The 24967-nt window shown below is 40.5% G+C and overlaps 1 protein-coding gene across 3 annotated transcripts; it reads right to left on the bottom strand.

Annotated features, from left to right (window-relative positions):
- Positions 1–126: 126 nt before the first annotated feature.
- IFT56 (intraflagellar transport 56) lies at positions 127–24967 on the bottom strand. 3 transcript variants are annotated; one of them, XM_053407235.1, is made up of 18 exons: positions 24800–24967; positions 24356–24493; positions 21634–21726; positions 20335–20449; positions 20075–20124; positions 19210–19355; positions 17544–17715; positions 16395–16469; positions 15425–15527; positions 14159–14214; positions 12774–12827; positions 12058–12121; positions 10884–10972; positions 6337–6420; positions 5922–5991; positions 3251–3357; positions 2453–2586; positions 127–1452 (listed from the first exon to the last, which is right to left on the bottom strand). In XM_053407235.1, exons 2-18 carry the CDS (start codon positions 24491–24493, stop codon positions 1341–1343), a joined length of 1662 nt encoding a protein of 553 aa, XP_053263210.1. In that variant the 5' UTR covers positions 24800–24967; the 3' UTR covers positions 127–1340. The 3 variants fall into 3 exon arrangements, with proteins under 3 accessions (XP_053263210.1, XP_053263208.1, XP_053263209.1); XM_053407233.1 differs by lacking the exon at positions 24800–24967 and adding an exon at positions 24629–24755; XM_053407234.1 differs by lacking the exons at positions 24356–24493; positions 24800–24967 and having other exon boundaries at positions 21629–21720.

The raw sequence follows: 24967 nt of genomic DNA, 5'->3' as shown, positions 1-24967 counted from the left end.
CAGAGTTACAGTTGCAAGGCATAAACACATTACCTGTAGCTGTGCCTTGCATATTTTATTTTTAAATTAAGATCCATAATATTAAATCATAACAACACATACCATACAGTATTCATTTTAGTCACATTCACAAGAGAACAAATTTTCTATTTTTATAAGGTACTTAAAAATGCATAATGAGTTACTTTCTAAGTTTCTTTATTTCTTTGGGATTTTACCCAAGAATTAAAATTTGGGGCCGATTACAAACATTTTTTTGAAAAGTTAGAAGCATAAAAATAATTTTGAACTATATACATAAAAACTGTACAAGTGTGCAATGCATATTTAATGTGTTTTTTTCTATGTTATGTTCTTTTGTGTCTCTTCAAAATCTTTTTTTCAGGAGTAAAATCTGAAAGCAATTCCCCTAATCCCTCAAACTAACTGCAAACATTTGCAGGGAAAGGTAGGTACCTTTCAGATTAGCATGTTAATTGTAGATAGCATGAGCCAACAATCTTTCTTAAATCAATTGACAAAACCTCCCTGTGGAACCAGATAAAGAAGTGAATAGCATATGATTCAGCTATTCTCTGTAAAAGGTGCCTCACAATATGCAAGAGGCCTCGGTAATTAAAAGTACATCTGAAGTCAAAGACATCCTATCATATGCTGGGGTTTTGTTACAATTTAGAAATATATTGTTTGTAATGACTGACCAGGGCTCAGATCACAAACCACACTAAACCAAGCTATGACTTAGTGAGAAAGAACAATAATGCATGTACCCAGAGTGAAAATCACAGCTCCTTTGCTCCTCCCTCTGGTCTTGCTGCTGCAATATCCAGAGTGAGGCCATGATTTGGCTTAGTGTTAACGTACAAACAAGCTCCAAGAGTATTAATATGAAATGCTGAGTATTATTGAGTTAATTTTGTATTTTGCTTTGAGAAGTGATACAATGAGACTAGAGTCCATCTGTGTGCAGCACAGGCCAGTTCTTGAACAGTCTCAGTACAGTACCAACACAGTGCATTGTTGAATATACAAAACTAGAACAACCCGTGGACTGAAGATAGCATGAACAGTTAAAAACTAGCAATTGCAGTACAAAAAATAAAATAAAATGGAATTTGGGAGATGTTGCATAACTAAAGTCACATATTCTTCCCACAAATATATGAAATACATAGTTTAAATTTTAAAAAGAATTATCAATATAAAAATAAATATCTATTCTGAATATTTTGCATTGTTACAGTCTCCATAATGCTGGTATTAGGCGAGAAGATGCCGCAAATATTCCAGTCAGGCACATCACAGATGGCAGTTACTTCTGTTATTTTTGTGATGTTGATCTACAGGGGCACTCTGTTTTCCTTGGCCCACTTCTTCATTATACGAACTATGTACTCTACCTGCGGGTTACCCGTACTCCTCAAGAGATGTAACACCTCCCTTAGGGTATCTCTGAAGACAGAAAAGACAAAGATGTAAATAAAAATGAGGACAAGTCTGAAAGAGAAAGGATTATATCACAAAGTGCCACTCAGCAGATGGTAAGAGTTCTGTCAGCAAAACAGCGAGTGAAGAATTTTCAGCAATTGCCCTTCTTCCCTGCAGCTTCTTAAATGCACTCTGGGCAGTAGAGGGAAATGGCTGAAAACTATTCCCCTCCCTGCTCTGCTGATAGAAGCCCTGCCATCAGCTGAGCAACACTGTTGGAAACCACAAATTTCTATTCAATTTTGTATCCAAATTGCTTTGGAAAGTATGTGTCCCATTGCATGATAACTGCTTATCCCTGTGTCTCTTTATTGGCCTTACTGAGGTGAACGTGTAATGTTTAAGCCTTCTTAAAAATGTTCATTTACTGCACATTTTTCTTTCTTTTATCTCTTGGTAATTCCTCCTTTTATTTCAGTTGTATCAATGTTGTTTTTTCAACAGCAGGACTAAAGGAAGCAGATGAGGCTCCCAATACACAATATATCAGTTATTAGGACTTTTTAACTGAAAAGGGCTGGGCCTTCATCCTTCTGTTCCTATAAACCAGGGTAGAGAACCCAGGGGTGAAATGAGGCCATCTAGGCCTCCCTATCTGGCCTTCATAACCCTACGCAGGTCACAACCCTAACTGGCCCAGCGTGTTTTTGCCTGACTGGGATGTGTCCTTGAGCTCCCTCAATACATTTTGCTTGTCTGAATGAAGGGTGGAAAGGGGTGTGCAAGTGCGTGTAGAAACTATCATACTGTACAAAGGTAAGTTTTACATTTGTTCTGCCCACTTTTGCCCTGGACCCCACCCACCACTAGCATGTAGCCCCCAAAAAGGTTGCCCAGAAGGAATGTGGCCTCAAGGTGAGAAAGGGTCCCTGCCCCTGCCATAAACATTTAACGGTGAGCTAGAAGAGTGTAAGAATCCAGGACACTGACCCCAAAGTAGTACAAAGAAAATCAGTGTACGTACTTGGGTTCTCTGCCAGCTATGATCATCTGGAAGATGCCCACACAAGCACCCCTTTTGCCTTCCCAGTATTCAGGGTTAGGATCCAGTCTTTCCAGAACATCAAAGGCTTTTGCAGAATAGTAAAACTGGCCCATCTGTACAGGAAAGAAAGTTACATGCTCAAGGCACTAATCTTACATCAGAAATATAAAATAATACAGCCATTCGTAAGAACAAATAACAGGAGCCAGTGGAAATTTTCTGATCCCAATCAGGGGATCAGGCACACTCCAATTTTATAAACAGGCAAGTTATGAAAATCATCTTGTGTTAAAACACTACTGTAAAGAAACACTTAAATCATACACAGAAAGGAGCACAATGCCTCCAACTAAATAATCTGCCAATTGCACAAACAGTTCTAAACACTCCTCTAGATCTAGCCGCACTAATGTATTCATCATAATGCTAGTTGGCTTGAAAACAGCAGTAAAAGAACAAGTCTAGTTAAGAAACTTTTATTGGCTTTAACTTGAAATACTTTAGATACCTAGTGAAGCATGCTAGTGAATGAAGTTTGCTTCCCAATTAACACTGTTGTGCTTGTTTCTTAAATCTTAGAATTAAAATTTTATATTCACTACTAATATAGGGCATGAATTTTGCTCAGAGGTAAAGTATATGCTTTTGCAGGTAAAAGGTTCCAACTTTCCAAGGGCTGGAAAATATTCAGTTCATTAAAAAATTTCAGTAGTCTCTTAGGGGGTAATAACTGATACTAATAACTAATGATGGGGGGGGGGGGAGAGGGAGGCTCACTTTGTAGCAGTCATTTGCAATTAGTTGCAAAAGGCTGAAAGACTCTCCTGAGGTTTCCATCTTCAGGTACAGCTCCCAGGCTAGTCGTGGTTTCTTATTCATAATGTCTGCAATTAACAAAAAACTAGAGCTAGTGGAGACATGTCATCACATAGTGTTTGCAAAAGTGGATAAGCATTCTAATCAGCGGTACACGTCTTTATTTCTATTATTCAGATAAGGTAAAAAGCAATGTAACACACCCATTGCTACCTGCAGTACAAAAAGCCACATTCTAATAATCAGGAGATACGAAAAAGTGTCAGGAAATCCATCCCATGTCTAATTAGCACAGAGGTAACCTGCATAACATTAAGTTTCCATCTGGAAACACAGGCCATTCATTCCACTGATCTGTCTGTTCTGCTTAGAAATCGCACATTGCCCAAATGTTTATTTAAAGGATGAAAAGGCAAAATTTTATAAAGGATTTAACTTTTAAGGATTTTAATTTTTGGCAATGAACTGTTATCTTAATTTATATAAAAGGCCAGTGCTTCTACAATTCTGCAATTAGGAGATTCAGATACTGTGAGACAATGCCCATAAACTATAGATGTATCATGCCTGCCGTGGAATTTGAGCACATGGCAGGTATCTCCTAGTGACAGGCTGAACATCTGAATAGACAAAAAAGGTTTATTAGAAAATTCAGTTAGTAGTCCTCCTGTTTTCAACCTCAGTTGCTCTTTTCTGCTCTTCTCTATATAATATGTACACAGAAGTTAACACTCCTTGTATTTCTACACTTATTCCAAACAAGTATACACCAGTAGAATTAATTTCCTGTGCCTTATATTGCTCTTCTGTGGTCATGTAAAAACACTGGTCAAACAGATGCATGGTATTCAATTATAAGAGCATTTAGTTGTATATACCCAGTTTAGCATAAGTATCTATTTCATATCATGTCTGTAATTTTAAGGTCCATTTAATAGCAATGCTTATAGGTTCCCAGAAATATTGGTGTTATACTATTCTTTGAAAGGAGGCTTATTACTACTGGACTTTAAGAATAAAACTTATAGATAATTGTCCACATAATGATTACTATATATTTACATTGGTATAGCTATTTATGCCTGGTGTGCTCTGGTCCATGGGGTCACGAAGAGTCGGACACGACTAAACAACTAAACAACAACAGCTATTTAAAAATATAGTGCCCTTACCTAGAGTTACTCGACACCAAACACAGTAGAAACAGTTGACTCTAAAACCAATTAACACTTATAAGCTATGACAGCTAACACCACTGCACTTTTACCAATGGCAGAGGATGATACAAATTCAGCATTTATTTTGCTACAATATTCTCCAATAGCATTTAATTGTCTGACAATTCTTCACAGAGCTCAGTAAAGGAACCAGGATTCTAAAGAGTCAACTGATTCCATTTTTGAGAGGAATTCAGAGCTCTGCATATATTATTACATCAGCCACTTTGCACAATATTGCTGCACACATAAACATACACACTGTAACACTGGAAAATCTCAATTGTGTAACTTCCTGCTGGCAGAAGCTGCCACTGCAATTTCCGTAAACCAGTGCTCTTGCCCGCGGACTGTCTTGCCACAGTGGTGCATGCTCTAGTTATCTCCAGCTTGGGCTACTGCAATGTGCTCTATGTGGGGCTACCTTTGAAGGTGACCCGGAATCCAAAGTCATAAAATAAAATTTCCTAGTTTTGTGCAATTCTTGCCAGCTTCCCCCCCACCCCAGCAATGTAACAGTCATGTCTAAGTTCATCTAGATTATGTATGAAGCTTTTATAGAGATCTGCCTGTCTGAACCTGACTGACTTCCTTACCAAGAAACCAGATGGCATACTCTACTTCTGACTGTGTTTCTGGACACCTTCGTATACCTGAGAATCATCCCAATCTTGACTCTTCCTGTTGGGAGGTCAAAGTTCACCCCTTCCTATGTTTGTGTGGGTAACTGGAAAGTTACAGGGCAGAAAGTAACTGCCCCTCCTATTTTAGAAACCAAGAAAGGTGATGTTTAAAAGACAAACCATCTAAGGGTTCTCTACTGTATTGTACCACCTGTAGGTATCACTCTGAACCCAAAATCTGAGCCAAAATATCCTGTTTCATAAAATTATCACAAACTCTCTATGGTTAGCAAGAGCCATGTGGGCTGAATTTCATGCCAGATCTTCTGTCAAGAAGGCTGCCTTTTAAAACCCGTAATATGTGAGCATATTTGGTATCAATAGCTAATGAGAACTTCAGATTGCTCTCTCACAAATGTAATTAAGGTAGAGTGCTGCAGGGACCAAACAATTAAATGTTTGGAAATTTAATTGCAGTTGTCTCAGCTGTACTTGTCCCAAAGAACAAGAACAAACAAGAATTTTTACCAGTACTTGTTCTGCTGAAATATTTTGCAAGTGATACCAAGACACCACCTTTTCCTTGAGTAGACTCCCAACCACTCTTGCTTACTCACAGGCTATGGCAAGATTTACTTCTTGTAGGGCACTTGCCTCTTATAAAGGTATCCAATTATATCTAAAAATTTAATGAAATCCACCCACAAGGTTAAAACAAGTTTAAGGAGAGATAGCAACAGGGCTAATGCAACAAAAAAAATCTACATTCTATAACAGGGTAAAGTGACTCACAGCAGCGAGCGAGCCAGCTGAGATAAACAAAATCATTCTTTATCTTCTCATTTTGAATCAAGAGGAACACCTGAGGGGAAAACAGATAGAAAAAACAAATGTCTGTTTGCATTCAATATCTGCTGTGTGATATATACCATAAGTATGTGCCTACTTCAAAATACAGATGAATCTCAAATAACAAAACATTCAACAGAATCATTATATAAGAAAGTTTCAAGACATAAAAAGGCCACAAGTAGGGAAAGTCAGTCTAAGCAGAAGGATAATTAATAGCAGTCATCTAAGCATTATATATTTTTAGAAGTAAAGCAGAAAAAGGCTATCCTCAGAGCATATCCAAGATGACCCAGAAGGTAATCAGGAAGTGTGTTCCTTCCTTGCATGTGGTGTTTTTAAAGAAGAAGCTACATACCTCCTCAGCCTCACTAGTATTGCCAGTAGCAGCTTTGGCTTGGGCATAGTTAAAGTTAAAAGTGTCATCATTGTAGAAGTAACTCTGGAAAATAAGTTGTGCACAATAAATAAAAAACATACTTTAAAACTTGAAGATGTACCAGACAATAGAGTAAAAAAACAAACAAAACACCTTTATAAATAGTAGCTCAAATGGCTTTGTGACTCAGTACATAGATGAAACATTCCACAGCGCTGGCCACAATGGATTTGGGGTAAGTTCCAAGCCAGAAATTGCAGGGTGGCAGCTTTCTTTAGTATGCATTTCTTTCTGGGCATGTTAAATCCTGCTGTGAAAAAACTGCCTCTTTCTCTAAATCTCTACCCAACTCTTCAAAACATTGATGTCTAATTCCATAATTTAGTTCTGTGAGTGCTGCAGATCTCCTTAGAACTATACTACAGTGGTACCTCGGGTTAAGTACTTAATTTGTTCCGGAGGTCTGTACTTAACCTGAAACTGTGCTTAACCAGAAGCACCACTTTAGCTAATGGGGCCTCCTGCTGCTGCCATGCCGCCGGAGCACAATTTCTGTTCTCATCCTGAAGCAAAGTTCTTAACCTGAAGCACTATTTCTGGGTTAGTGGAGTCTGTAACCTGAAGCGTATGTAACCCGAGGTACCACTGTACTGTACTGTATGTTCAAATAGTTTGGGTTCTTTAGTGCAGCAGTCCTGGAAAGTGATAAAACTAAATTCAGAACTAAATTGATAAAACAGTGAGTAATTCATGCATGCAGTATTCCTATTTGCTGCAATCCATGAGTATTCTGTACTTAATGTGTGTTGTTGTTGTTGTTGTTTAGTCGTTTAGTCGTGTCCGACTCTTCGTGACCCCATGGACCAGAGCACGCCAGGCACCTCTGTCCTCCACTACCTCCCACAGTTTGGTCAAACTCATGCTGGTAACCTCGAAAACACTATCCAACCACCTCGTCCTCTGTCGCCCCCTTCTCCTTGTGCCCTCCATCTTTCCCAGCATCAGTGTCTTCTCCAGGGAGTCTTCTCTTCTCATGAGGTGGCCAAAGTACTGGAGCCTCAGCTTCACGATCTGTCCTTCCAGTGAGCACTCAGGGCTGATTTCCTTAAGAATGGATGTGTTTGATCTTCTTGCAGTCCATGGGACTCTCAAGAGTCTTCTCCAGCACCATAATTCAAAAGCATCAATTCTTCTGCGATCAGCCTTCTTTATGGTCCAGCTCTCACTTCCATACATCACTACTGGGAAAACCATGGCTTTAACTATACGGACCTTTGTTGGCAAGGTGATGTCTCTACTTCTCAAGATGCTGTCTAGGCCTGTCATTGCCCTTCTCCCAAGAAGCAGGCGTCTTTTAATTTCGTGGCTGCTGTCACCATCTGCAGTGATCATGGAGCCCAAGAAAGTAAAATCTCTCACTGCTTCCATTTCTTCCCCTTCTATTTGCCAGGAGGTGATGGGACCAGTGGCCATGATCTTCGTTTTTTTGATGTTGAGCTTCAGACCATATTTTGCACTCTCCTCTTTCACCCTCATTAAAAGGTTCTTTTTAATGTGTACTTAATGTGTACCCACATCCAAAGAGAATTGCATAAGAAATGGCCACTGGAGTCAAAAGCAGGAGAGATATATGATGTACTATGGTTTTCCCTGTAGTGATGTATGGAAGTGAGAGCTGGACCATAAAGAAGGCTGATCACTGAAGAATTGATGCTTTTGAATTATGGTGCTGGAGGAGACTCTTGAGAGTCCCATGGACTGCAAGAAAATCAAACCTATCCATTCTTAAGTAAATCAGTCTTGATGTTGGACAGTGTTCTTGAAGCTACTAACATGAGTTTGACCAAACTGCGGGAGGACGTGGAAGACAGGAGTGCCTGGTGTGCTCTGGTCCATGGGGTCACGAAGAGTCGGACACGACTAAATGACTAAACAACAAATATGCATAATAGGAGATGTAGAATATGTATAGGATTCTAGATTTCTTTCACCCTTTTTTATGAATAGGTTACTTTTAGTGTGACAAGATGAAAAATAGGACAAGCAACCTTTAAAAGTTGTATATAGAAGACAGAATTTCACCAGTCCAACTACACTTGATGAATTTTTCTCTTCTTCCAACAACTATTAAAGGTGCAGCAGCCTGTCTATTTTTTTTTGCCTGGCCACCCTAATTACATTCGCTGCAGCTAGATGTCACATTCACTAATCATGAATTAACCGAATGTACACATGCACCCTCCTCCCCTTGTGCATTCAACTTAATATAGCATTCCCTGGTTTGCCAAAACAGAGTTTTCTGTGACATCCAAACTGGCAAACTGTTATGTGAGCAATCCCTGCAAACTAGGATTTCAAACTACAGATTGATTCTGATTTGGCTGGTTCGTTTAAGCCAGATTGCCAGTTCAGGTAACATGTCAAATTGTTTTACAGAAATATTTTATTAAGCCAGATGCAGGAAAGAATGAGACAGCAGGTATGATCCATGATCTGGAATTTCAGGAAATGTGAGGTCAGAATGCATCCACTGTGTACTGTATGGTAAGATACACCCCCTGCCCACATACTCTGTATCAAAGGACAGCCCAGAGCATATTGTCCTAAATGCTATTTCTGCTCATTTGTATAACTGCAGAAGGACAAGGCATTAGTCAGTACACTGAAGCTTGGCCCCATTCAGCATCAATTCTCAGTTATGAGATTTTATCTAGGGTTTCCCTCACTTGGTAATATTTTCACAAACAGAAAGCTAGACACTTGCTCTTTAAAATTAAAGTGGAGATTCTTGGGATGCTAAAGTTCTGTGGAGATACTGATTTTGTGCTGTTACTGTGTGCTCACTGAATCATAGAAGACATCCTTATTAAATCCCTGTCATATGCACTTTGGGATAATTCCTTAGATCTTTCACAGATAAACCTTCCTATTTGGTTCTGCCCTTACATAAACATGGCCAAGGTGACCACACCTAAGTGACTAAGAATTTCAGAACGGTAGCAAAATAACAACCATGTAGAAGTGGAACTTGATCAAAGCACTTTTTTGCCCACATCCATGCCAAGTACTTGCCCAGGAAAAAGCACTGTTCACCTTCAGCTGTGGGAAAGTCATTTGTGCTGATATCTTTGGCTGTGTGGGAGGTACAAAGCACTTCCCAGACACACTGGTTGGGAACAGAAAATGGCAGAATGCCAACAGACACCAAGCCTCAGTCAGAATGGAATGTGTAAGCACCAAATTAACTGTATGATCAGATTATGAATCAGGCTTTGTTCAGTGCTACCAGTCTTCAGGTATGCCTCACCAGCTGCTTACTCAAGCACTTTTATTTAATCAGTTCTATATTGTACTCAGTTTTTAGGCTCTCTTTGCGGGCCTTTAATTTTTAATTTGCTTCTGTTTTCATCTCTTTCATTCCTTTCTACAACAGCCCAGTTCTCATGTCACAAAACTATAGATAATGGTTTATTCTGAACACAGAAATTGCTCCTGTTTCATTCCTCCCCCCTAGTGCTAGTGGGAGCAGCAAACCATGATCCCTATTCACCTTTCCCCCAACATGTCTATCCTGTCTCTATCATGTCTCCTCCTACTCAACTGTTGTAACCCTTCCCCATAGGAGAGTTGATCCACCCATTTTATCATTTTGGTTGCCCTTTTCTGAACCTGTCCATTTTAATAATTTGTTATTATAGGAATAAATTATAGGAATAAATAAGAGAGCCTTTGCAATGGGCTTGGAGGTCCAAACAGTGAGACCTTTCAAAGATGTATTAGGACAACTGTTATTAAAAATAGTAAGTTAGATATCTGGAATTAAGCATGGATAGGTAAGTTTGCACACAGCAGTAAATTATTTAAGGTGGTAAAGTCTCAGTCAGTGGGGGGAGAAAAAGAAAAAGGTTTTCTTTAAACTGGATAGAATGTCCACAGAACGGCAGATGACATTCAACAGAAGCACAAAATCCTAATTGCATACATAGTGGAGTTTAAACTGAAATAATCACCAAAGTTTCTAAGAGGTGCATATGAGCCTGTCCAAGCTCAAAAGTCAGCATCACATGTCGTTCTCTCTGTCCTGTCAATAAGAAAGCTTAAGCTGCTGGGTACCAGATTGGCCTTTTCAGGGCTCGACCTATACTTATGAAACGCAGTCCTTCATAAATTGTATATTGCCCTTTCACTAATGACTTTAAAAAGAAGGTGTTTTTGTTTTGATCTGCCTTTATTCAATTGATGTGTCAATGATGGTTCAGTAATAATTTTTCAAAGGGATGTAATGTATATTTTAAGATGTTCATTTTATATGTTTTATACAACTGTTTTTTTATGCTGCCTTATGAGGGCATTTGCCCCAAAGGGCTGAATATTTATTTATATTTTAAAATAAAACTCTCTCAGAAATGTGATTGAGATAACCATCCCTTCTTTTCACCTCCATTTTTTTTGCAAGTTTATGCATCACACAGAGAAAGTAATACATGCAAAGATTTGTAGGAGACTACCAGCAGATATAAACTAACCTTCACTGAGTTAAGGTAAATAAGGACATCATCAAACTGCCTGAGCAGAAAGAAGCAAGATGCCATGCACTGTCTCCCGGGGATTGTATCTGAAGAACAGAAGTTATATGCACAATTTTTCAGTCTGATTAGTTTATTTCTGAGATAACATAGTCTAGCATCTCTATATATAATAGCCCAGAACCACAATCTGGCTACCAGGTCAGTTTATACTTTGTGACAAACAAGTCTGCACTCAGAATAAATTTGACAATTTGAGAAAAATAGCCCTAAGTGTTTTTGATATGGCATATTACACATATTGGTTTCCAATTGAATTATCAGTCAGGTGTTCTATCACTATTTTCCTCTGTTTCTTAGCTGACTAGCAAGAGGCATCCTCTTGTTTTGGGATACTGGAACTTGCATAAACATTCTCCTTTGCATAAAATGTAAGCAATACCTTCCACTACACAAGAAAACATCCCAGTGTAAAAATAGTCTTATGCATGGTTGAACCCAGGTCTTTAAGCAGAGGCTTGACAACCATATGTCAGGAGTGCTCTGATGGTGTTTCCTGCTTGGCAGGGGGTTGGACTCGATGGCCCTTGTGGTCTCTTCCAACTCTATGATTCTATGATTCCTATAAAGGGGGGAAACAGCAGGCTCTCCTTATATATTATATTAAAAATATTTTAGAGAAGTAGCCATATTAGTCCACTGCAGTACCTTAAAGAGCTTAGTGTGATATGAACTTTCATAACCTATGCAGATTAGGATGTACAAATTTAAGATCAACCTAAACAATGTACATATGATCATCTGTGAAAATGAAATCTGCATGTCGAGTTCCTCAATTCTCCTGTTATGTCTTCTACAACATTTCCTAATTATGTTAGCAATTTCCTGCTAGCAGGGGATAAGAAAATGTACAGGAATGTATAGAAAAGTCAGGAAAGTGAGCAATATTGTTAGCCATGGTCCAAGTAAGGCGAATTAGACATTACAGCGAACTAGACATGAGGCCCCTGTTTTTGGTGGCAGATGTAAGTACAGTGTATATATATGGTTCAGGTCACTAAGACAGAGAAAGATATTAACCATGTTTTTTACTTGACCCAGGTAACAAAATGGTTGCATTCACTGACAATATTGACATCTGAAGGAATGAGAAAACAGAAAAGTTAAAACATACCGCATTCACTGGCAGATCCTCCTACCAGCTGAAAGAACTGCTGAGCAATTTTCAAGTGGTCTCTCTAGAAAAGAAACAATGAAACATGAAATCCATGAAAGCGCTGAGCAATGGGGCAGAACATAGACAAATCTTTGGAATATGGAGACCAAACTAAATATTACATGCAGATGTTATGGTAAAAAACAGATAGAGAAACAAAGTTTATTATTATGATTCTGGTTGTCCGTAGACTGGAGAGCCTAAGTTTAGTGACTTTCAGAAATATTCCACCTGTCACAAAAATCTTACTGTGTGCAGGATTCCTGTTCAGTGTCCCAGCTATCCAACCTTGCCTTTGTGCAGCAATAGTTCATTCCTCCACCATCAAGTCTTTCATTTCCCCCTCCCTCTCCATCAATACTCTGCATTCTGAGGCCACAGAGCACACTCAGTCCTCATGGGAGTGTCTTGGGCTTTGCCTTCTTAAATCCCACTCCCAATATTTTTTCTATTTCTAGAAATTCTGAGGTTCCTCTAAACATGCTGATATCACCCTATAGCATTAATATTAGTGTATATGATTATTCACAATTCCATATTTTCACTGGCAAATATGTAGGAAATACAAAAGAGCAAGAGGCTAGTTAGTATCAAAATCAACCTGTTAGCTGAATTGCAATGTGTTCTCGTCTACTCCCCATGAATTACTGATGTAAAAAAGGTATTGTACTCACTGAGCCCATTTCCTGCCCAAGGACTGCATTCACCACTCCCTTTAGGATATACTCCTAGAGAAAGATTATATAAAATGAGGCAACCATTTACTGAAGCTTTAAAGCAGCTTGTGAAGTATTCTGTTCAAATTGCTTTACAGATACATAGATTTCTGAATAACCTGTTTCCATGGTTTCTAACTAACTGTATTAAATATATAAACCAAAATCAATCTTGACATGTGCAGTTAGTAACTTGCATGAAATTATAAAAAGGAGGGGAATTATAAATGGGGGGGGGGAATCTTCTGCTCAGTTTTCTGGTTCTTCTTTTGGCATTTACTAGCTTTGAACTTAATTTGAAGAGTCTGTCAAATAAATGCTTGTCTTCCTATAAAATACTGTTTCCATTCACTGTCTTTTAGAACAGAACCAGCAGAGGTTTTAAGATCTATGTATTTTCCCCTGAAGTTTTAAGCCAATATATTATATGAGAACACATAATGCATATTGAAACAGTTTTAAAGTTTCGTATGAATCTGGAATAAATCTCTAAACTGTAAAAAAAAGAAAGACACCGCAATATGTTATTTGTGCTAGTCTTGTGCTCCTTAAATATGTTGACAATATCTTAAGGTTTTGACCAAATGTGTTGTATGACTCATCCTTTCGTCTCTATCAAACAAAGTGCAAACAATTAAAAGATATGGAGTTAGATCCAGAGTAAGCTTGGTTTCTATTGATTTCAGCGTAAACTAAGGCAAGTCAGGACTACCTTTTCACAATGATTTCTGTGGAAGCAGGGCAACTAATGTACTGCACAATCCTAAGCATGTCTACTCAGAAGTAAGACCTATTGAATTCAACCGGACTCACTCCAACTAAGTGAGGTTAGGATTGCAACTTTAGTCTGGACCCAACCATAGTTTTTAAAATGGATGAAGATCTGCATGCCTGTTTCGTTTTGATCCAAGAATGATATACTTTATGTCCAAATAAAGTAAACAGATTCAAATATCTTCTTTGTGGGACTTGACATCTTTCCGTAGGGCCTGCAAGACAGAGCTGTTCCACCAGGCCTTTGGCCAGGGCACAGCCTGACCCCCTCCCTCAGCAATCTTCGCGGAGCTCTGGCCCAATGGTTGCCAGTGGCTTGATTTGAATTAATTTTATAATGAATGATTTTAGAGTGTTGTATTGTGTTGTACTTTTGTACTGTTTTATTGTTGTTTGCCGCCCTGAGCCCGGCTTCGGCTGGGGAGGGCGGGATATAATTATTATTATTATTATTATTATTATTATTATTATTATTATTTTAGGAAAGTGTTCCACTCTATGACAGAACTTATCCCAGATGACCATGTCTTCCATTATATGTATAATCATATCCAAAACTTTCCTTTTACCTGTGGGGTTGTAGGTTCCAGGTCTTTAATCAGATTGTAGGCTTCCTGCACATCATCTGAAAGAACACATTACAGTGTATATTGTATTTCCCATGTCACCTTCCCACATCATAATTCATCTTTCCATAAAGGCATTCAAAAACAAAGGATGAAAAGGAACCATAAACTGCAACAAATGTGTACTTGCTGATTATACATTTCTTTAAAACAAATATGGGTTAAGTCATTTTTTATTTTCTGCTATTTTTTCAGAGCAAAGGTCTTTTCTTTATATAAAATGGACTAGCAGATGCCTTCTGAACAGTACAGGGGCAAGATAAAAAAAAATCACATTATTTTCTCTCATACATTTATTCATCCTGTGAGAATGGGACAGGAAGAGGGCTAACAGCCTGTGACTGAGCTTCACCTAAGTAGAATTTTTGATGCTAAAACGTTGACACTAAATAATGCAACCTTTTGGGAAAATAGACTAATGCTGCAATCCTAAATCCACTTACCTGGGAGTAAGCCCTACTTCTGAATACATATGCTCAGAATTGCATGGTAAGATTTTGAAGAACTGTATTTTGACTCAAGATGTTAGAAATTGGGCTTTTTCTGCTAATTCCCATCATTGTTACAACCAAGAGATAAAAGGTAATTAACTAAACATTTATTCAGATGTATAACTCACACAAATCAAGAACTGGAATTACACTTAATTTAGGCAGACTTTTTTTTTTACTAAAAAAAATTTTTTTACTACAAACATTTAGCATCACAACAAAGAAGATGTTATAGATTCTCCCAATTAATATGTCTAGGTTGCAGTTTATGGGAAACAATGTTGCAAAAACAGATCTCACATTGTATGGCGTTTTGCATAGAGGAGTGAGGAGCAGACAGGTGCCATGTAGCTTCCTTGTCTCAGGTGTGCTTATTTAAGTCCTTATAAAACCTCTGTATGGAAGTACAGTTGCAAAGCCATCTTCTGATGGCTCAGCTGCCGCTAACTGCAACCAAGCACACAGGTCTTATTTCATAGCGACTTCAGGAAAATGAAATGTTCCACTAGCAAAAGAATATCTTCTTGGGCTGATCTATTTTTTCAGTCATTTACAGCTGTCTTTTTTCACAAGCTAGGAATCTAAGCAATTTATTTAATTGTAAAAAGTTACCAACCTATATGCCAGTCCTCAAAACAAAGACCCCCTTGTACCCTATGTGGAGGAAAAGAATCACTTTAAGGGACAAAAGAAGTCAAAATCCAGAAGATGTGCTTACCTTGCCGAAGGTAGTAGATTACTAAATTCAATCTGGCTTCAGGAATGACATCAACCAGGGGAGGCAGTACTTGGAGAGACCCCTCCCCTCCTCGGAATACAACCTGCAGAAGAAAGTCCTCACTGCATTAGTACAGCAGCAAGCAACCTGCAGTGAACCATCTTACAGTGGTACCTTGGTTTAAGAACAGCTCTGTTTACGAACTATTCAGTTTAAGAACTCCGCAAAACTGGAAGTAGTGTCCTGGTTTGAGAACTTTACCTCGGTCTAAGAACGGAATCTGAATGGTGGAAGAGCAGTGGTGGCGCGAGGCCTCATTAGGGAAAGCACGCCTCGGTTTAAGAATGGTTTCAGTTTAAGAACGGACTTCTGGAACTGATTAAGTTCGTAAACTGAGGTTCCACTGTACATGCATTTTGAAATGTTTATTAAACTAAGAGGCAACAAGCTTCTGGTGAATTATGAATGTGTCATATTTTCTGCTTTTGAATTTTACAAGTTAAATATTTACTCCACCACTAAATTTCAAAAATTCGTGCATCATGAAAATACCAATTCCTGCACAGCTCAAAACGATTATCTTTATTTTTGTACACGACATCTTAGTTTCATAAGCAAATATTCCAAAATAAGTTATTGGGGTGGGCCTAGGGGGTGGGGAGAGAAACAGAGGGAAAGATGACGAGAATAAAGATTGAATATGGGCAAATGCAGTTAGTTGTGTATACTTAGAAACTTGTCTAAGGAGAGTCTTTATAGATAACAAAACTACCTTTTCACAGCTGGGGTTAGTTATGCACATTTGAACATGGGGAAACAACTGGAAGAGAGGACTAGGTTTACAGACTACTTGCACCTCACACAATACTTTCTTGGGCCAGCCAACAAGACATTCTTTTGAATGCAGCCTATGTTATTCGGAACTTCACAAAAATTATGCAAGCTAGCTACTTTCATAATTGTTACTCACCAAATTGTGTTTAATGAGTTCCTTAGCAAACTCAAACGATGTTGAAGCACTGTCCATCAAGCTCTTAAGCTCTGCCTTAATTTTTTTAAGAAATTGCAAAACAGTGAGTGGAAGAACAGAACACACAATCAACAGAAGTAGTCATTGACACTACTCAAAAAAATATTATCAGAGCCAGTTTGAGATTTTTTTGGGGGGAGGGCTTGCACAAAAATGCTCTCAACCTCCCCTTCCCGAGTTGTCCCACCTCTTCTTTACTGCTGCCCATTCACTTGTCCTCTCCTGTTGAACCTAATCTGCACCACTGCCCAGAGGGAGAACAAAGCTAGCAGAAATTGCTGCTCCTTCTCCTTGCCCCTGTCACTGCTCACTTGCCTTGAGATTCCCACCTTGCAGGGGATTGGACAAGATGACCCTCAGGATCCCTTCCAACTCTACAATTATATGATTCTAGGACAAGCAGAGCCATGAGGTTCCAGGAGTTAGCCAGGTAGTGCCTCTTTTGGGCAGTGTGCCTCATCAGGTGCCAAATGATGCCAACCCTCTGAAAGTGGTCCTGCATCTTATATTGTGGACCTCAACTGCCACATGACTAATTCATTTGAAGTGACACTAGCATAACTAGAAACACATACATATAGTCAGACAGACCACATAAGGTAAAGGTAAAGGTACCCCTGCCCGTACGGGCCAGTCTTGACAGACTCTAGGGTTGTGTGCTCATCTCACTCTAGAGGCTGGGAGCCAGCGCTGTCCGCAGACACTTCCAGGTCACGTGGCCAGTGTGACAAGCTGCATCAGGCGAGCCAGCGCAGCACACGGAACGCCGTTTACCTTCCCGCTAGTAAGCGGTCCCTATTTATCTACTTGCACCCGGTGCTTTCGAACTGCTAGGTTGGCAGGCGCTGGGACCGAGCGACGGGAGCGCACCCCGCCACGGGAATTCGAACCACCGACCTTTCGATCGGCAAGCCCTAGGCGCTGAGGCTCTTACCCACAGCGCCACCCGTGTCCCTCTCGACAGACCACATACTGAGGTACAAAGCATAAAGTTAGAGCTTCTCTACAGCAACTGAAATATTACTTCAAAACTGAAACTTGCATGAAGGAGATTATGACTTTAGTGAGAAAAACATTTTAACCAAGTACCTCAGCAGCCTTCCCATTGTAGAGGCGGAAATGATTACAAGCCTTTAAGTTAAGAGCAATGGTGCTATCAGGAACTTGCTGAAGGTAAACAGCTAGCACCTCTTGTGAAACATCATAATAATCCAGTTTGTAGTAGCACAAGGCAACATATACATTGAGAGCCAGGTATTCCCTGCAAGACATCAAAGTTTCTTCATTTAACTACATTCAGTGGCAGAAAATTCACCTAAAGCAGAATGCTCCTAAACGGAAATGTGCAAATAATACTGCACATGTGTACTCTCAATACATGTTCTATCATTGGCAGAATGCTTTGTAATGCATTTACAAATGCCTTTTGCTATGAACAATAGTGTGTGCATGGAAGGATTAGAAAAGTTTCCTGAAACTACAAGCAACAACCCAAATGGGATCACTAAGACCTATGCCTTGAATACTGAGAATATTTTAAGACATCTGTGAAGAAATGCAACTGTTGAGTCACTTTATGTTTATGCTTAATTATAAGATGGTTGCTTTCTGTTAAATACAGGGTTATTCAGAGGCTGTGCTTGTCAGGGAATTCAACAGGTGAGCCCAGGAAACTAACACCCAAAGGTGGTGGAGAAGAAACCTAGTTACAATGGGAATCAGAAACTTAGGAAAACTCGACAGCTCTTCTGTTTGCCTAAAAGGTTGGAAGGTGGAATATGGTCTATAACTGAAGCTGGCCAGCAGGCTCAGAAGGTCACAGCTAGAAATCAGAAGAAAGAAGCCATGACAGAAAGTGTTGCAGCAAACCTGAATTCCACAAGAAAGAAGATGAAAACTGCAGTGCAGAAGGACAAGGACAGTAGTAGAGAACCTCTGGAATGCAACCATGCCCACCTGTCAGTCACCTCAAAAAAAATTTTTTCTTTCCAGTAGCACCTTAAAGACCAACTAAGTTAGTTCTGGGTATGAGCTTTCGTGTGCATGCACACTTCTTCAGATACACTTGAAACAGAAGTTGCCAGATCCCTCTATACAGTGAGAAGGTGGGGAGGGGTATTACTCAGAAGGGTGGTGGGAATGGGTGATTGGCAGATAGCTGTGATGAGCCTGTTGACGACTCTTAACGACTGCAATAGGTCTTACAGGAAAAAGCAAGGGGTGAAAAGGTGAAAAATGGCTTTGTCATGTATAATGAGATAAGAATCCAATGTCTTTGTTCAGACCAGGTCTCTCCATACCAAGAACTAACTTAGTTGGTCTTTAAGGTGCTACTGGAAAGAAAAAAAATTTTTTTGTTTTGACTATGGCAGACCAACACGGCTACCTTTCTGTAACTGTCAGTCACCTGACATTGTATGACATCAGGCACTGAGATCTGTAATCTCCAAACTCTGTTATCTTTTATATAAGGACTAATTGCTAATATAAGGAATCTGTGATCTCTGATCTTAGTGCTAAGTAATTTCATCCAAATTACTCTGGGAGGTCACAGGAAAATTTAAATCTTATTACTGTATCCCATTGGCCCAATGTTGTTGGATGTACTACAGTGAATTTATAATAAGAAGCAAGAATCTCAGAGTATAACTCCAACTGTTAGAAAGCGATACACTGAAACTTTAGCCCTTCTTCATCAATAAAATGTCCAAAGAGTAGAGAGAATGACAGATTGGGAAAGAAAAATATATCCAACCTGTTATCAAGAAGTATACGTTTGTATATATCAATAGCCTCTTGGTAATGAGACCGCATATAGTGGATAGATGCTAGGCTTAGCTGATCTTCTGTTATGTCTTGCAGATTCTGGTGAAAGCTCATTAATTTCTTCTCATCACCAAACTATACGGGAAATAAGAACTAGGATTACACAGATGCAGGACATACTACATACACACTAATAAATACAGCTGACAGTAAGCAACTACTCTTTATCCTAGTAAATCAGCTCTCAAAAGTTACTAGCCCTTTTTTAACTAGTCTGCTGGAAGTTAGCAGAAGGGGGATGGAACTCTCTATTGTGCATCCAGTAGCTTGCTGTATCTCTATGCTGGGTGCAGAGGACAGGGCTTCTCTCCTCTGGTCGCCCACTTGCTTTTCGTGCTTGCCATAGAATAAGGACGCACTTCTCTCCTAGCCCTCTCACTCACCTACATGGAATTTCATGCACTCATCTGTACACAATTCCTTGTTGCCTATGGCTACCAGACAAGTGCTTAAATAAAAGGCTTCTCTATACATATTATCAGGTCTCTACCATCTCCACCCCATATTTCCCTTAGATACTACTTCTCTTTCCACTGAGTATAGCTTTCCAATAGGTAACATATCCCTTAGCTCTCCTTCTTCTTGGGTCATCTTACCACTCCGCTTCTGGGCTTTCGTCCTCTGTGCCTACCCAGCCACTGTCTCTGCCCTACCATTCTGTACCTAGACAAGTTGGGCAGGATTCTCATTCAAACTAGTAGTATTTGAAGATCGGGGAAGGTAGGGTCTGAGTTTCAGAATACTTCCAAGTACAAAATACTACTTGCCTCTGCATGGTTTTGTTTCCCACATACCTTGTGAGCTAGATGGAACAATAGGCGATTTTGAAGTCTACTTTTGGGAGCTGAAAGAAAATCCGAAAAAAGCATTAAAACAAAATTTAATGCCAACACTTGGAGCAGTTCAGGGTTTGTAAATACTCGTGACTAACACTATGAATTTCCTAAGGTACACCACCTTAACAACACAAATTTTTACATTTTACATTTCTACTTGGTGGGACTTACTCCAAGATAAATATATATAATATTGTAGCATCAGCTATCCGTCTTACCTTTCAAGGCTGCTTGTTCAGCTTGTGTATACATTCCCAAGAAGAAGTAAGTGCATGCTAGATTCACCCAAACATCAGGGTTGCAGCCAGATCGCTTTGTCAGATCTTCATATTCCTGAAACAAGTAACAGTTTTTGATATACTGCTGCCATAACCATCAAACAGAAATTATAAATTTTATTTTGAGTTTTGAGCCATCTTGAGAATTTATACATATTCTTAGTAAATCAATCCATCTGGACCAACAATGTTGCTCTTCGCTTCTAGTGTATTATCAAACAAGATGTACTACTAACACTTAGGGAACATGTTGTATAAATATTAAATGTTTCATGTTTATTTTTTCAGGAATCCTTACAGCAATGCAGATCAGCGTTATTACCTCTGAATTGCAGAGGGAGGTTAAAGACGTACATTCCCAATGCTGACCTGCTTAACTACAATACACCGGTTATCAGCATGCCACCAGCTAAACTGACCACTTTCAACTGGCCAAGATCCTCCAAGGCAAGTTCAAGAGTTACTTTTTATTTCCACACTAAATTTTAACCCAGAAAAAAAGACTATGCGGGTCTTTAATTGGCATTATAACTGTGTTCAATGTGACAGAGTTTAAAGTTGCTTAGTACTTCTAAATTATGAGTTCAACAATGCCAATGACTGTATAGACCATAAGCCAGGGTTGAAAGAAGTTGAAAGAAAATTGAGATACTGTGCACAAAAAGAGATAGGCTGTTTAGGAGAGATAAACACAATTTCTCATTCAGTTCCTGATCTCTTAACCATCAAGGGTTACATATATACCAGCTTTTACATTAGATGGGGACATCTTTAGGACATGGAAGAACTCACCAATTTCAAGCTATCCCAAATAAAGTTTTTTAAAAATGTGCTTTGAAAAATCAAAATTAAACATGCTGCCTTATGGGGAAAGAAATACAAACACAATTCTTTTTACACCAAGACATATTTTCCTTTACACAAACATAGACTTTTGGAAAATAGCAGCAGCAAACTGACAATACCTAACCCTTATTAATTGTGCAGTATGTAAGTCAAATAAATAAATAAATAATCCTGCCTTTCCCATCCTCATGCCTCTCAGATTCACTAGTCCATAAGCATGCATAATCATAATCCAGCATGAGAATATACCATTCTGTTTCAAGACTTATAGTAAAATGGCATGCCTTTTCGCTGAACTGCTCTAGGACACGTCTCTTTCCACTCCCATCTGTTTTTTATATTAAGACAATATCCCCCTTCCTTCCAAAAGGAAGCAGGATTTCCTCACCTCACCTCCAGTGCTCTCTTGTAGTCACCCAAATGAAAAGCACAATATCCAATCCAGAGGTCTGCATCTTCATCTTGTTCCCCAACATGACGCTTAAACTTCCAGAAGGAAAACATTAAGATTAAAATGATGCCCAAACGTGGATACTCTCATATGAAAGTTATTCCTAAAAGTAATTTTATGCTGGCAACTTTGTAGAATGAAACCACACAATATGATACAAATATGTAATGGTTGACATTTTCAAGGGTTTTAACCTGGCTCACCTTCAAAAGCCTTAAGTATTTATGACATACATAAATGTGATGAGGAGGCTGGAGGCAAGTAACATACAGTAACTTTTTTTGAAAATACTTTGATAGCTGGTTTTTCCCACCTGAACTCTGTGCCTTTAACAACTTGATAAGCAGAAATTCATTGGTTGGTCACAGCATCGCCAGTACCAAAACCAAACTACAAGTAGCCGTTAAAGGTACAGTGCCTAGTGCATATGGGGAAAAGATTCCTGCATTGCAGGAGGTTGAACTAGATGTCCCTTGGGGTCCCTTCCAATTCTACAATTCTATGATTCATCAGAAAAGCACAAAGGCTATACGCCTATGTCTTACTGTAGAATAGGCCTCCATCAAAACAGAAACTTTAGTATTTAGACCAAGGGTGGAAGAACACAGGCCCAGGGCAAAATGTGGCCCTCAATGCTTCTCTCTCCAACGCTCAGTACTATCTCCAGACAATGCCTCCTCCTTAGACCACACCCCTCACTGTTCCTCTTCCATGACCTCCTTGGCTGCTTTTCCTGGCGAGTGTGCGTCCTTAAACTGTGATACCTCTTGCTTGCCTTGTTGGACAATACAGAGACAGGTGTGTGTTTTTTATAGAAGGGAACAGGATAGTAGCAAAGGAAATTGTGGGGCTGTGCCACTGTCCTAAGCACACCCCGCCCCAATGAAGACAAGCAATTTGAAGTTTAGTTCTTTACTGGCAAAGCACTCAATTACATCAGCTCCTGAGGTGCAAGGGATATACACCTCACTCCTGCTGATTAGCTAACTAGGCATCTGCTTCTTCAGACTCCAACCTGGATACAGTGGTACCTCGGGTTAAGTACTTAATTCATTCCGGAGGTCCGTTATTAACCTGAAACTGTTCTTAACCTGAAGCACCACTTTAGCTAATGGGGCCTCCTGCTGCCGCCGTGCCGCCGGAGCACAATTTCTGTTCTTATCCTGAAGCAAAGTTCTTAACCCGGGGTACTATTTCTGGGTTAGTGGAGTCTGTAACCTGAAGCCTATGTAACCTGAAGCGTCTGTAACCTGAGGTACCACTATAGTTGGAGCAGCAGCGTGACCACACCCCTTCCAACTCACTTAAACCCCGTCTGGTGTGATGTATGCAAGCAACTAGCAACTTCTCCTGTGTGGCAGTTCCACCTGCTCCTGTCACTTTAAGCCCCTCCTTGTCCTTGGGAGATAGAAGGGGAGGGATAGCAGAAGTCTCTCTGGGACTGTCTTTTCCACCTCTGAGTCTTCCTGCAACTCTGTCATGGCCTCCTCTCTTCCTGTCTCTGGCTGACACAGAGCCCCACAAATTGCTGGCCCTTCCCCTGGATCATCCTCCTGCTCCCCTGCCTCTTCTGCCCACCTCTCGGACTGCTGCCTGTCCCTAATAGCCACTCACCTGATGTCCCTCCAGCTACATCACTGCTGCATACTGAGACAGAGAAAGGGGTGAGGTGACAGCAAGATTGGCATGGTGCAAACATGCCCCTCCCCCTTTCCATCCTGGTATGCAGCAGCAAAGCAACTGGAGACAAAGTGAGCAGGGCAGCTGCATCACACCATCTACTATTGCCAGAGAAACATCTGACTTTTGTGTGGCTTGTAGTCTACTATACAAAAGTATGGATCGCATCCATTGCCCCACCTGTGTTTTTTCTTTCGCCTCCTGCCATGGCTGCTATTGGCATATCCCACCACCCTCAAATGCTATCCACGAAGGACTGGAAAAAGTCCCCCACCCTGATTTAGACATTAGAAACTGAATCAGTCGGTATAAAACTCTTGCTTTAAATTAGGCATAGCCAAACTCAGCCCTCCAGGTGTTTTGGGACTACAACTCACAACATCCCTAGCTAACAGGACCAGTGGTCACGGATGATGGGAGTTGTAGTCCCAAAACATCTGTTGGGCCGAGTTTGCCTATGCCAGCTTTAAATAAATATAAGTATGCAAGTGTTCACAGGCAAACTTTTTATACTGTAATCCATTTTGCTCATCCTCCTGTGGTTTTGTGTGTGGAGAACATTAGATTTCTTGTCCTCATCCCACAGCCTTTGGAGTATCAGCATTACACACACTTAACATCCTAACTGTATCAGGATGGTGAACAGTACTTAAGAGTGTATAAGTAATCTTCTGGAAGTGGTACCAGGTCTCCAGAAGAATGCAATTCTGTGCAGTGGTCAAACTTCACCTCCTACACCTCACAAAGCAGGAAAAATAAAAGCAGGCTGAGAAAAAAGCAGCACAGAGCCTCTCCACTCTCCCTCTGTAGGACTCAAAGGCTGGAACAGGAGGGTGAATGTTAAGGCCCCTTATTTCCAAGGCATTAACTCCCACTAGTCATAAGGCTACCATCAGCCCTGAGCCCATCCCCACGAACAACCCAGCGCCGTCTCTGTCGGTTCTTGTCGCAAGGTGCGCATTTTCCAAGCCGCGCCCCTGGTACCTCCAGTAGGGCGATGGCCCCAGTGAAGTCCCGCTGGGTCAGCAGCTCCTCCAGCTGCGGGATTCGCTTGCCTTTCTTTTTGCGCTTGTCAGCGGATTGAGAGCCGCCCCCGACGGCGGGCTTGAGCCGCGAGAGCATCTACAAAAGGCGGAGGGGAGGGAAGAAAGAGCAAAGATAGGTGAGGGGGCGGGATGAGGCTCCGCTAGTCGTCGTCCCCCCGCCCCCCATTCCCCAATTTTCCGAGGAGCCCCTTAAAACATCCCTGCCCCTCACCATTTTGCCCGCAGGCCTAATCCGCAACCACTACAACCCGCGGCTGCTTTATTGTTTCGCCAAGGACTCTGTTCCCCTGGCAACCGCGCGGGCGGGCGGTAGCTAGGGAAGGGGAATCTGGACAGGGAAACATCAAATAACGCCCGGGTGGCAACTGCCAGCCATACTCACAGTTCCGCTGCTGATCCCGCGCCACGTTATCCCAATTTGCTTCAGGAATGCGTGCGCGCTGGCGACGCAGCAGAGGCGGGGACGCAGCCGTGGGTTTTTTTTCGGGGAGCGGGGAGGGTGGAGGCAGGAGAGGCCCGCTTGAGAGCCAGTCTCCACCAGGGCTGCATT

The sequence above is a fragment of the Podarcis raffonei genome, chromosome 10 (assembly GCF_027172205.1).
Source record: "Podarcis raffonei isolate rPodRaf1 chromosome 10, rPodRaf1.pri, whole genome shotgun sequence".
Classification (NCBI taxonomy): Eukaryota; Metazoa; Chordata; class Lepidosauria; order Squamata; family Lacertidae; genus Podarcis; species Podarcis raffonei.
This window is presented reverse-complemented; position numbering and strand designations above follow the sequence as displayed.